Here is a 14,310-nt window from a genome sequence, read left to right on the forward strand (position 1 = left end):
AAAAAAACCGCCTAACGTTATTCGTCATCGCTGAAAAAGGGTGATTTGCCAGCCGTTAAAACTAACGACGCAATGATTGGCTTTATTTACCAACTGAGATGTCTTGGACCAAGGAAAAATCTCCTCTACGTCCCAGTGGGCCAAAAAGAGATATAGAAATCGATGATTTTCAAAGAAGGAATACAGCACAGTGAAGGAATTGAACGTAGAAAAAAGTCTATGAGAAAGAGGAATCGCGGGACAACTGCCCAATTGGCCATCAACTCGTCGCTTTGCTCTAGGGAATATTGTTGCTTTCTGTTTCTTTCTTTTTTCCCTTTCTTTTCGCTATTAACTATCCACGTACTTTTCTTCTTTCTTTTATCATTACTAGTTTTTTCGAGACTTCCCATTCCGTTTAACTATCTTTTTTTCTCTCATTTATATTTTTCCAGTCAGCTCACAACTATTTGACAAAGAACCAACTTTTTTATACGTTTCAGCCTTTTATAGATCAATCTGAGCTTCATCAAATATTTAATGCCGATATCTTGTTGCCTATACCATGAATTCAACGTGAGAGTACGAGAATTCTTTGGATGTAACGGAAAAGAAGTTTTTCTTGTAGTGATAACGTATTTATCTGTTCACGCTCATTTTTGTGATTCTACGTGTAATGATTTAAAAGGTTTGAAAAAATTCCATGAATAATGAAATAGTTCTTTCAAATGCGCTTACTTTTTGAAAGGTACCAAAACTTTTTAATCCTCGACGAAAAAAACTATCAAGTAAATAATATCCTTAAAACAATTAAATAAAGTCGATATCGTTTGGAATGATTTAACTTACTTTGTTACTTACCATGTTAAAATAGTACTCGAATGGTTGCGAGCGATGTGTACTTTAAAGCTCTGACAACTTTCTCAAAATAAAAACAGGAAAAAATACTTGAGCCAAAGCTTGTAGCAGCAGTACGTGTATACAACAGGCAAGTGTGAGGAACGTAAATTACTCGGCGCATGCACTTAGACTGTAGCTGGGTCGTTTTCTTCGCATGAGCTCTCAATAAATCAGTGGGTAATTCGTTACAAACGGTACGCAGATGGTTTCGTTATATGAAAATATGTGCAGCACTAGAGACGTGTGTTGCTTAATAGGACTAAAGTAAGAGCAGTAGGCTGCCACTCTCTGTAGATTATCAAGACGGCAACAAAAAGTACAGAATTGTCATAAGTACAGTTCCATCATTTCAAATTCATTTTGTCATTGTTTATTTTTAGCGGCGTTTGTAATCGCAATTGCTTTTTTAATTACAAAACTGTCCTCTGGTCCACTTCGTATTCACGTAAACAACGATGCTTTGAGGAGACGCTTTTTAAAGAATAGAATGTGCACTAATCCACCATGAAATCGACGAGGAAAATCGGAGATTCATGTATACGTTGCGTACAGAGCAGCAACAGCAGTAATGGCAAAAGCTGGGAAAACTTTTCTAGTTAGAGTCCTGGCGAAAACTCGTCTCCTGCGCAGTCGAACCTAGTTTGATGCTCCGATGTCAAGCTTAGTCAATATTTTTTTTTCATCGCGAAATACTCTTTTTTTATTTTTGCAATATTTGTCGTTAAAGCTGTCTCAATTCATCCCTCTAACTTATTACAATTCTTAGGACACTTCAGTTATCGTGTAATATATTCATCAAGCATTGAATTATTTTTTCACCCATCGTATTAGTTTGACGATCTATTTATTTTTAAATATATCCCGCTTGTAATGGCATTTTAGCCTTGTGTGCTTATTTTTTAACTTATGCTATTATTAAAAATGATTTTTTAATATTTATATCACTGCGTGGCTAAAGTTCACGTTTAAGGCACGCTTTGCCGTGACTAAAGCTACTCATTATTGCACCGCGACGCTATTATAAGCACCTTATATCTCGCCGAAGGGGGCGTAAACGTGAATTTAGCACAGTGCTACAAAAATGTTTTAAGATACTTATGACTCAAGTAGCCCAATAATAATCAAAAATAGGATCTGAATTATTTTTATGAGGAAGCTCTTTGTCAATTTGCCGCAATCGGTTTTCGCTATTTAAAGATACCTTTTGCTTCCGTGAGTATTGTTTAGGTGTGAATCGGTAGAGAAATGAAATCCTTGATCATTGGAATTAATTTGCACTCGAGAAAAGTCCACACACTATTCATCCATTCATAAACTCGCAGTCCTTACATATGCTTTTTCTTTTCTTCCCTATGGAGAGAGAGAGCAAAAAAGAGGGAGCGAGAAAAAAAGTGAAAAAGAGATAAAAGAAGAGTGTGAGTAAGAGAATGAAGAATAGAAGGAAAGAGACAACAAAGGCTTAAATTGACTGTTATAGCACTTAAGATGCACACCGCGAATTTTTCTCCCCGATAAAATCGATCTTGTCAACACCATCGGCAGCCACGGAAAGCCTAAGACTGTATAGTACGAAAGGAGAAAGAAGATTGTATATCTCCGTATGATATATACGAAAAGTACAATTTGTCACGAGAGGCCGTTGTAATAGAAAGGCACGTGCGTGAACACACACACGCACACACACGTTCAAACTTTTTGTACAATGTGATTACAAATATATCATATATGAGGGAGAGAAAGCGATAAAAACAGCAGGAAAAAAGAGGACTCGAGCAAAGAAAATAACTAAAAAAGAGCCACCGCTGTGCTTTTCGGCACGCGATACACGTGCAATGAGACCTGTCGATACGAGCTTTATCACCGCAAATCATTGAAAAAGAAAGAGAAGAGCTTAAGAGCCAAAGCGTAGGTATATGCATCTACGCACGCACACGTGTGTTTGGTTAAGCACTGTAACTTGACTTTTATAATATGCTTGTAACGTGTGTTTACCGTAGTCATTGAGATTGCCAAATCAATCAAAGGGGGACAGCTAGTAAACTTATATCCATCGAGCTTTTTTTACATCAATTGTGTGCTAAATTTCATCGAAAATTTCAGAGTTAAAATCATTGGCAACATATTTTAACATAACTCTTAGATTTTTTTAACGTATTGAATTACAAAATTGTTTTGTAAAATTATAGAAATTTTCGATACAGGTGCCATAAGTAACACTTTTTGGCACGGCGTAGTTCAGGGTCCTAATAGCTGGGCCGAAAAGTGTCCCCATGGCACAAGTATCGTACAACATTTTATAGTACTGTGCTAAGTTCACATTTATGCCCCCTTTTCCGATGCATAAGTCGCACTTTCTGGTACCATGAAGTGAGGTTAGCGCACGAGCGTATGCGAATGTGATGCGAGTGTGATGCGAACGCCGCGGTGCCAGAATGTGCGACTTATGCCACAGAAAAGCGTGCAATAAATGTGAACTTATGCCACGCAGTGCTATAAATTACTATTTCTGAACCTTTGAACCGGCTAACCTATGAAAGATATCCGCACGGCATTGTTATTGTTATTCAGCGCAGCGTACCTATAGTGTTTTTTTATCTGTTAAAATAATATATGTCAATAGCAAATTCAGTAGTGAGAATCATTTTGACTACAAAAAAGTAGCCAGAGAAGCAAGTGCTGCAGTACATGGGTTGTTCAAAGTTTCAGAAAAATATTTAAAAATTAGTCAACTGTCACAGGGATGTCACTATGCTGCCGCAAGCCGACGGTGCACCTGTCTGCTACTGACATTATTATTCGCTATCTGGACTACACTAGACTGATTCAACAAAAATCAAAGGTCTTTTAAACCTCGATTTTATAATATTATTGTCTTTCATATGCCTAAAAATGAAACCCCAAAAAATTTTAGCCCATTTAAATAATTTTTACTGATCGCTTAACGAGTATTTTGATTTCTGATTTAAATAAAATTAGACAATCTATTTTTTCTCTTTTAATAAAAAAAGAGATTTAACAAAACCATATGCGCACCCGTTGAGAAATATACTATTTCGTAAATATCGGTGATGTAAAAATATGTACTTTAGACGTTATTTATTTTTTTTATATAGTAAACATATTCGCTCTTTTGCCTGCTGCATTTTTTTTCAATAAATACATCAGATTTTTACATCTTAACTTCATCTAACGCATTTTACAAAAATTACTCGTAGTTCAGTAATTCATTACAATTTTACTCATAATTAATTTATTAAAAATTTTATGAAATCGACATTGATGAATGATTTTTATCATGAAAACATATTCTTCATAAACAAAAGATCGAAAAAGTGTCTGCATAAATCTATCAATCTCTTTTTGAAAGAGATAGAATCAGATTATTTGATATTGAATTGGATCATGAGTTAATTATGTCGTATTTAGAGATGCATTAACAGTAAAAATTTGTTATATACTTGCAATGCTTCATCCTAAAATGCATGAATATCATACGATTTTTAACTTTCATGTTGTAAATGCATACATGCGTGAAAGGGGGGGGGATAACAATCAAAGCAGTTGTAGACAAGGCTTTAGCAGTTGCAAAAGTTCCCTGCCAAGCTTAACGATACCTTGGAATGCTTTACGACTCATTAGGCTAGAATGTGTTGTTGTGTCAGCTGAATAACACGAAACAGCAACAGTAGCAGCGGCGGCAGTGGTATCAGAGCCTGACGCACACTATATACACATACGCACTCTCTCAGTCCGTCAAGATAAATAGCCTTTCTCCCGAAAACCGGAGGTAATCGCGTAAGGCTTTTATTAGTTTCAACTTTCTCTCTTCGCTGTAATGGCGCCATGAAAAATCTGAACACAATTTTATTTGCTAACCCTTTTTGCACTCTTGGTCTTTGGTCGACAGCCTGCGAAGAAATGTATGAGTGCTGCATATCTAATAGGCCGTAATTGCTATTATGTAACTTTGGAACACCACCTTTACGTTGACTGTAGGCTGTTACACTCTGATTTTTTCAACTCTGTTTCCGCTCAGTGGGGTTTTTTAAACTTTTTAAAACTATTTTTCAATGTATTCTATGCTGCCCTTTGTATTGGTTGATATCAACTCGACTGAAGGCTCCCTTTTCTTTACAATTTCTTCTTTTTAGTCCTGTGTCATCGCATTCGCATTGAAAACTGTACTTAACTGTCAAAAATATGTATGTCACCAATATTTACTTTTCCAGTGAAAATCACATTTTGTTTTATCGTTCAAGCCTTAAAATCATTAATCTGTATCAAAGTCCAAAAGTTCGAAGATTAAACATGAGAAATTAGAAGTTGATCAAAAATATTCCATGAAAATTCGAGTAGTTCGGAAACACGATTGTAATATTTATAATTTTTTTACTTAAAAACGTAAATTTTACTTTGATAGAAAAAAGCTAATGCCAAAAATCAGATTCACCCATTAATGTGCAAAAGTGCAATTTTGTGCATGAATTTTCCATTATAAAAAAAATTATAAGTAAAGCTAAAATCTATTCTTGGAAATTCGTATACAGTGATTTTTGGGTATGCTCTTTCAAAATCTGATGTTATTTCTACGATTAAAAAACATTATCATCGCTTATTTGCCAATTTAAAAAAAAACGTGATTTTTTTTAATTAAATTTTTTTTTTTAAAGTCGATTTTCTATACCTTTCGCTGCCTTCGGAGGGTTCTCATAATACTAGCAATCGTGCACATTCAAAATCATTGAAAATTTTGAAAATTTATGTACGGAAAATTTATATGTGGAATTTTCGAACACTTCTCAAATTTTTGTTTTATGCACTTTTTCTCTAAACTCAATAGTTTTCGAGTAAAAAATGATTTATGTTTTATATGCATATGAGCCATTTTTTGTTCGAAGGAGTGGTTCGAAAATTCCATAAAAATTTCCTGCTATACTTTGATAGTCGTGATCACCTCTGATCATGTTTATATCGTGATTCCTTAGCGGTAACATGGCTAAAAAAATCGACGGCTTGATTTTTTGCAAAAATTTTTACGTTTTTTTTGTTTTAGTCGCTAGAACTTTTTTATTACACAAAAACTCAAAATTTTGAGCTCAGTTTCTAAAAGGGCATTAAATTTTACATCGAAACAGGTTTGTGCCAAATTTTCGAGACCTAAAACTACAAAAAAATTCGCTGCGAAAACCAACAAAAAAATCAAGCATTTTGGTCGTTAATGGGTTAATTTGGTAAGAAATTCTAATTTATTGTCAAAAATCATATGCATAACCTGAAAACCCTTTATAAATGAAAAAACACTATAAAAGTCCTAACATATGTAATTATATTCTTCAAGCATTATCATCAAAACATTTAGTGAAAATTTTTAATTCGGTTTTCCAAAGTACATATTACAATATTAGCCTATTCTAAGAAGCCGAAAGTTTAAAGTTCAAAGTTAGCTGTCTGAAATGTTAGAACTATTCACATAAAAAATTGTATATCATTTAAATTTATTTGAAAATAATTATTTCATCACGAATTTTCAAGTATAGATTCCATGCCAATTCAGTATCGAACGAGCGTTAATTTTACCTTCCTCTCACATTGATCTTCACCTTCATTTTTCTGATTTTTTCCCTCGCTTTCTTCTAGCTCGATCTCAGATCTAGCGCTTTTTCATATTGCATTTTTTCCTTATACTGGTAAATGTAGACTGTAGCAACATTAAATCTTAAAGCCTGATAAAATTTCCGCCGATAATTCCAGTAGACTTGGGTGATTCCTCCTTCTACCGTGCGCTGAAAAAGTTTTTAGAGTTTTGTCAGCCTTTCTTTCCTCCCTTTGCTTTTGGCAGCGTTTTTTTTTGTACCCCTTGCTAGTAGTCGTTACGAGTTTTTGTTATACACCAGTACTGTCGACATCCGCAAACTTTTTTCCATATATACATCGACTAATGGTACATCTATCTCACGTAAAAATACCTTGCTCTCGAACACCTTAAATCTCTTTGTGGATGCATCGAAAAATGTTAACATTATGTTAAAGCTGCTGTGATAAAAAATTCTGATCTTGCTTAGTCAATGTATGTAATTCAATTTGATGATAAAAATGTGATATTCAACAGTAACATTTTTTTATTTCTCAAATAACAAATACCATCGAATATATCCTATGTAAAAAACGCACACGTGACTGAATGAATTTGAATTCCGACGAATTATTTTGTAAATTTCCACGAAGTGATTAAGTAAATTGTAGATTCTAATAGCTAGCAAATATTCCTCGAGTATAGCATTTGACTGTACTGTGTAAACGTACGACTTCTATATATCTTTGGGCGGCAAGGGGTGGAGAAAGAGGGACGAGAAAATCGAATACACTTGGTTTGCCGCTCATGTGCGAAGTCCAGAGAATAGCAAAGTAACCACTGGACGAGACCTTGGTATGCTATACTTGTGTCAACGCGTCCTGCAAAGCTGAAGATTAATATGGTCAGCATGTTTCTTATCGTATTTCAAATACTTGTAAAGGTTAATTACTTTGCACTACCATTGTTGCGGTTCAGTACCGGAGAGCTTCGAGAATATCTGACGACGGTGATGACGACATTAGAGCAGAGGCTTTCTCCACGCGCGGCTTTGCTTATAGACGCGACTTTTCTGACTCGATGACTCAAAGGCAATGTTCTTTATACCTCGCGAATAGGGTCCTAACACTGAGTTATTAATGATCTGTATAGATCTTTCAAAAGATCTGCCCTGATTATGTAACGTCTTTCGCTATTAGTTCCAAATGTACGACGTGATACACGCATATGCTTGCTGTGATAAAGTCTAGAGGAATTTAATTTATTATCGATTTCATAAATTAACTTTAATGGAAATTTTTAGTCCCGATTAATCAAATATATTTCGTTACTATCACGTAAGTATTGACCATTAACGAAACATTTGATACTATCTCAGCTGAACTTGGAAATGGTTAAGAGGAAGTATACATACTTAAACACATTGAAATGCATTGTATTTTATTAAGAGCAATACTTAACAGCAATAATAATTTTAAATGAATTGTTCTTGGGTTATGAAGAGCTCAACTCAAAATGTTTAGCTTTTGACAAAAGATACTTCTATTTTCATTTACTCTGTGTAACGAATTTAGATTCATTCAGCAAGGCATACGTAACTGTTCTGATTTACATGCCTAATTTTGTAGTGTATTGCGTTCGTGTATACCTGACCGTGACATTGCAATGATGGAAATTTATTGAGAGCTGAACCGCGACTAACGGCAGCATTATCATGTGAAAAAAAGGGAGAACTCTCCAAGAACTTTAGGCTAGCACGTTCGCATCGCCACTGTGGGAAGGAAAAAAAATAAGCTATGTGTTTATACCAATACGGAGGCCTTTTTTCTCAAATATAACGAGAATCAAAAAGAGGTGCTACTGAAAATTTGAATTTATAGCTCTCTTGCGCCCTGTGTAGCGTTTTTAATAAAAATCATTTTTCCTATGCGCGCGTCCAATTTGTATAATTTATAAGGCTTTTTCGCGCTTGTACGAGAATGAAGGCTTTGTTGTGAATCAATGAATTATTAGAGAAGATAGGGAAACTAGTTGCGTGCATATATGCGGCAAATGGAGCTGCGAAATAACTTTACTTCGCGTAGAAGCTAAAAGGGAAACGTATATATAAGCATTTTATGGAATATCCCCGACTCTGTAACGCATTCACAACCAGAATAAGAGCCGAGTAGTAGGAGTGGTAACTGTTCTACACGTTGCGCGTATATGCATATAATTATGAAAACGAATCATCCACACGTTTGGTATCACTGACAAGGTCCATAAAGCACATCTTCATGCAGTCATTGACAGTTACTAATTTTTAACGATGCATCATTACTTTATAAAAATACATTATATTAAATTTTACATGCTTAAATTTGTGTTGATTAATTTCAAAAAATAATAAACTTTAAAGTTTTTTGAAGCTATGGCTTTTATTGGGAGCGCGGCAAAATCTCCAGTGACACAATCTCTGCGACTAAATCTCCGCGCGACTAAACCTCCGCCACATGTTTAAAAATTTTTTTATGTTTTTTAGGGATCTATTAATATTATTGTATTACTTTACTGGGTTATTTTGGGTTACTTTGGGTTATTTTGTGATATTTTGTCTCCGGAGATTTTGTCGCGGAGATTGTGTCGCGCGGACATCATGTCGGTAACCCGTTTTTATTAGAGTAACATTTTAAGCGGTAAACGATAATTTTTTTTGCTACAAAATTGTGTCAGTCCTCAAAATAATAACCTTAACAAATAATTACAAATTATGAAAAAAATACTCATCGATTTTTATAGAAAATTCTTGGCATTATATACAGTCTATAAAATGCATTGATTTTTTTATTAAGGTTGGCTTTTCTGCAAAATGAAGTTTATAAAATCGTATGATCAGAGTAGCGCAGTAAAAATTATTTATCCAGCCGAAACAGTCGCTAAGTAAATTATGAGCAAGTGTATAGTGTATAAGAGATACATAGGTAACAAAATATCCTCGTAAAACCCAGTTGTCGTTTTTCCTTGTACGTCATTTGGTCTGTAGTGCGCAAGACATATGCTTTGCAGCAAACACAGCAGAAGCAGAAATAACATAGAAAACATCCTATTTATCATACAGACCCATAGCAAACCATTTATACTTATGTGAATATTAGCGAGCAAAGATTTTTTTTACTTATTGCTAAATCCTTTTTTATAGTTTATCTAATAATGAATTATATAACAGCATTACTAAAAATGCATATTATATACAGCACAGTTTTATAATTTTTTACATTGTATAAAAATAATAATTTTAAAATAAACTACATAAGGATCGTAATTACGAGAAGACCTTAAGACAGGTCTCTTGGTTTCTCATAATAAGTTAAGAAACTAGTCAAAAATAAAGATGAACTATTTTAAAATTGTTGAGATTATTTATCACCCGTTTTAAGGATCACTTAAATTTGTAGAGAAAGGCTGTATTTGAGCCTCTAAAAATATATGATTGACGGTCTCAAAACTGTAAAAAAAATTAAATATTATTATTTATAATGTTATTAGTTACTAATTTCATTTTCAAATATCGTATATACAAAAAAAGCCTAAAAAGTTGCTAGTTACATACATTTTATGAAAAAAAAAATCATCGAATAGTAACAAAAGTACAGTATTAATCTATGAATAATCCGGACAATTCAGTAACAAACGATTAAGCATTTATAACTTCCTTCTGTCGTACAGAAACTGAATACAAGACTACATTTTTACGTATACATGTGCGATCATTTAAGGTTAGTGCGTAGAAAAAAATACGAGAAAAAGGGAAAAATGTAAGAATTGTTGCGGTTTAAAGTGTGACAAGGTGCCTAAAAGTCAGAAGAAAAAGAGGTACCATTATGCTGATGTTGCGCCGCATATCGCGCACTCATACTACTTTTTTTCCCTCATAGTAGTATTCGGGTTCTGCACTTCGACAGTGTACTTATAAGAACACGCTACACGTACATATCTATAAATGTATTTAAAATTTTAAAATTTACACAATGTTACACAATGCATAAAAAAATGTCCAAATTGGCTTGAAATTTTTTTCATTATTATAAATTTTTATTTAACGCAAATATTGTTCATTATTTTGAAAAATGATAATCAAAATTTTCTCTTGAAACAAAGAAAATACGTTCAATAGAAAGAATTCAAAAGAAATTACATTTATAAGTTGTTATATTCCGGATTGATAAGTACGACTAAAACCTTTCAGATCACCTCAATATCATCCTAGCATTCAGTAAATTTAAGCTGAATTCGATGTGTACTTTGAAATATTTTAGAATTAATGGAAAAAAAATTTTGTGATCTTGAAATTTTATGAAATAAAATTAACTACGGCGAATCTATGAATTTGAATGAAAAGCCATGTTGGCGACAATGCCCGTCCAGGCCCCAGCTTCGCAATGGTCAAAAAAATTTTTTTAGTCGAGTTTTTTACATATTCCTATGTAAAATTTTCCGCTGAATCCGAATTTGCATGTTGCCAGGCCCAAAAACGTGCCCAAAATTGTTTAAACAAATTTTTTCAAACAAATGGTCAAAATTTATGTTTTTTGACCTGGCAACATGCAAATTCGGATTCAGCGGAAAATTTTACATAGGAATATGTAAAAAACTCGACTAAAAAAATTTTTTTGACCATTGCGAAGCTGGGGCCTGGACTACGTAGTTATTTTTAAAGTGGTATATTTTTTCACTTTTTTGATGACGTACTATAAATAATTTGAAATTCCAGGAACTGATGAAGTCACGAGTTCTCAACGATTCGAGGAATTGATGATTTCTCAAGTTCATACCAATTTGGAAAATTTATTACTTCATGACTAAGAAATTTTGATAATTAATGACATGCGAGTTTCTGAATTCGTTGGAATGAAAAAAATTCTTGGGTCCCGCGAAATTTCTGATTTTTGTTTCTTAAAAGAAAAAAAAATTAGTTTTACATAGGTCTGTACAGATGATGTCTGATTTTTGAAAATCCATTTTAATTTGTGATCAAATTTTACATAAAAAATCATAATTGAACAATTTTTTCATATTCACTTTAAAAAAGCATAATGAAATTCGAAATTGAAAATATAACTTTGAGGCTTTAAATCAACGAAAGATAGTCTTAGGAAGGATGATTCAGGACGAAAAATGGTTCAGGATTTTCATTCTTCAATGTACTCTTTAAAAGTTTTTTTGAACTTCTATTTATGGCTTATTGCGCTAACTGTGGATTGACCCATTTTGATCTATAAAAAACCTATCTGGTTATTTGATTCCAATACCATTTTCCGGAAAAACTATTGAATGTAATGGGATGAAATTTGGCATAGTTGTTCATAGCATTAATACCGAGGGCTCCCAGAGCCGATTTTAAAAATTCGGTTTAGAAAAAAAGTTATGCAAATACAAATTTTTTAATACTCAAAATCGGGGTCGGTCAAAATCGGGGCTTCGGCATCACCTTAATAAATATCGAAGAAATCTCAAAAATTTAGAGCTAAATTTTTGCCATCATTCAAAAAAATTATTCATTTTTTATTACGATTCTTATTTAAGCACCATCAACTTATTAATTTTCGTAAAAAAATCAGCAAAAGTGATACAAATAGGTCCCAGAGCTTATCCTACTTTTTCCTCCCCCCCTCTCTCTCTCTCCAATCATAAATAACATGGTGACCGCCCTCTAGAAAAAAAGAGAACAAGAGAGTTATGAGATTCTATCTATGGCACAAACACAAATGCATCATCGTTCGCGTAGCAAGAGTATATATTTCTCTGCATCGCTTGCCTTCCGTGGTACGCTGGCCCCTCGAGAAATGACGCCTTACTTGTCTGTGATGCGTTGTCCTGGAAAAATGCGGCTAAACGATTTTTCTCTTAAAATTAGCAAGGAAGCTCAAAGATTATAAATTAATTTCAATTCACGCAATAATGATAATAAGTCCATCATAGGTAAAATTGTTATGAAGCAGATCAAGCAAGCATAGCAGGTAAAATTCGTAAATACATACACGAGTTAAATAGAGTTTAGATTACAATATGCATCGATATAAAAATTTGAATGGTAACGTTTGTATACAAAACAAGGAAATATGAAGGCGACAATAACAATTTTTAATTTGTGGAAAAAGTAAGAAGTTGCAGCTTTTGTCTCGAAGGTGTTTGAAATAAGTTAATACTTGCCCGGGTAGTACTGTCAGCCCATTCCTTTACTCTTGCAAGAGACATATTGTTTTCATTACATTCGCTCAAAAAAACCCTTGATTTAAATATCGTGGTGACGAAAACATAATTGACTTGACACAACTACCGTAAAGATAGTGCACTAAATGTGTATCGAAATATAGCATCAGCTAAACTCGTGAGCTTCAATTTGTCGAGTCAGCGAAACTCACAGATCTAATTTGTCCGAGTGGCTTTTTCATCGTATCTGAATACGATATCGCGTAACGAAGTGCAAAGATGCCGATGTATTAAGCCCGTTTCCTCCATGCATTCTCAATAATGGTTCTTGCCTATGCTGGTCTTGTATGTGCATAAATGTATAGTCGTGCAAGTAATTTATGTGCTTGCCTTTAGCTAAGCTGAATTTCATGTACGTACATGCGTGATTAATATTTCATCACTAATTTCAAAGCAATATAGTGGTTGTTTGCAATTAATATCATTCACTATAATATGATGCACGTGATGCTGATTTATTAGTCCTTTGAAAAATATAAATACTTTATCAAAATTATTCATTGGTTTGATTAAAATTGAAAATAAAACAATAAATTTAAACAATATTAAAACAATATTTTCCGATTAAAAATGTGAGTTTGTGTTTTCATTTTTATTTACATGGCGTTAAGTTATTGAAGGATAACTGTATTTATGACCTTTAAAAGCAATATACTTACAATGTTACGGGCTCCTCCGGACTTGGTGGTGCAGCACAAATGAATGTGTTGATGTAGTGTCGTGACGAGCCCGGGGATGTTGGTCCTCGGTCATCGACCTAAAAAATGCAATAATATTTATTCATACATGACTCAAGGGTAATAATAACGCAACCATCGACGATCGTATTTTTTGAAAAAAGACATTTTACAACCTTGTAGGCGATTGAAATACATGATACGCTTATACTTTGTATTCAAGAAACGAAAACAGTGATGCGCAATTCCAGTTTTATTTTCACCCAATAAAGCTGCTGTTATCATGTCTAGCACCTCATGCGAAAGAGTTGTTATTCGCATCAGGCACAGAGGTAATGCAGCAATTCTAACTCTGCACAGAATATCACAGTAAAAGGATTAAATACACTGCTGTGGCTGAGAGGGTGTTGATTTACGAGAAATGAGGCATTTGAATTACGATGAAAAGTTTTTTATAGGTACGGAATCAAAATGCACCAGGAGCATCCCACAGACGAACGAAGCAATGATAAGTTTACTTTCAAAACATTGATCTTCGTTTTGGTAACGAGCAAGTCTAAATTTTATTATAAATAGCTTTGGCAAAAGGGTAAAATAATAACTGAAACGTTATGCTTTGAGGAAAAACATTTTTTCTTGATGTTTCATCGAAATAAATATTAATTATCATTTATAAAGTATCATTTATAATGATGAAGCTTACATTTCATGACATTGAAAAATGTGAAATGAAAAAAAAATTAAAAATCTATAATCGGATTGATAACAGGGAACTGCTGGATTTAACTATCAGAGGTGCTTTTAATCAACTAAGTTTTCAAATTTATGTTCAAACCATAAATGAGGACGAAAAGCATCAGCATAGAGACAGAATGAAAAAGTCAAAAAGACTGGGTGACTATGTATATGGGTATCTAGAGAGAGGGGGGGGGG

The 14,310-nt window shown here is 33.6% G+C and overlaps 1 protein-coding gene across 6 annotated transcripts in view; it reads right to left on the minus strand.

Moving 5' to 3' along the window:
• Positions 1-14,310, minus strand: part of LOC106656492 (putative mediator of RNA polymerase II transcription subunit 26) — a 197,211-nt gene that overhangs the window by 36,948 nt on the left and 145,953 nt on the right. For all 6 annotated transcript variants that reach the window (XM_023462921.1, XM_023462920.1, XM_014377531.2 and 3 more), the window contains exon 3: positions 13,360-13,457. In XM_023462921.1, coding sequence (XP_023318689.1) covers positions 13,360-13,457 — 98 coding nt within the window. The remainder of the gene's footprint in view (positions 1-13,359; positions 13,458-14,310) is intronic.

This window comes from Trichogramma pretiosum, unplaced genomic scaffold, assembly GCF_000599845.2.
Source record: "Trichogramma pretiosum strain Unisexual culture from Peru unplaced genomic scaffold, Tpre_2.0 scaffold92, whole genome shotgun sequence".
In the NCBI taxonomy this organism is placed as follows: Eukaryota; Metazoa; Arthropoda; class Insecta; order Hymenoptera; family Trichogrammatidae; genus Trichogramma; species Trichogramma pretiosum.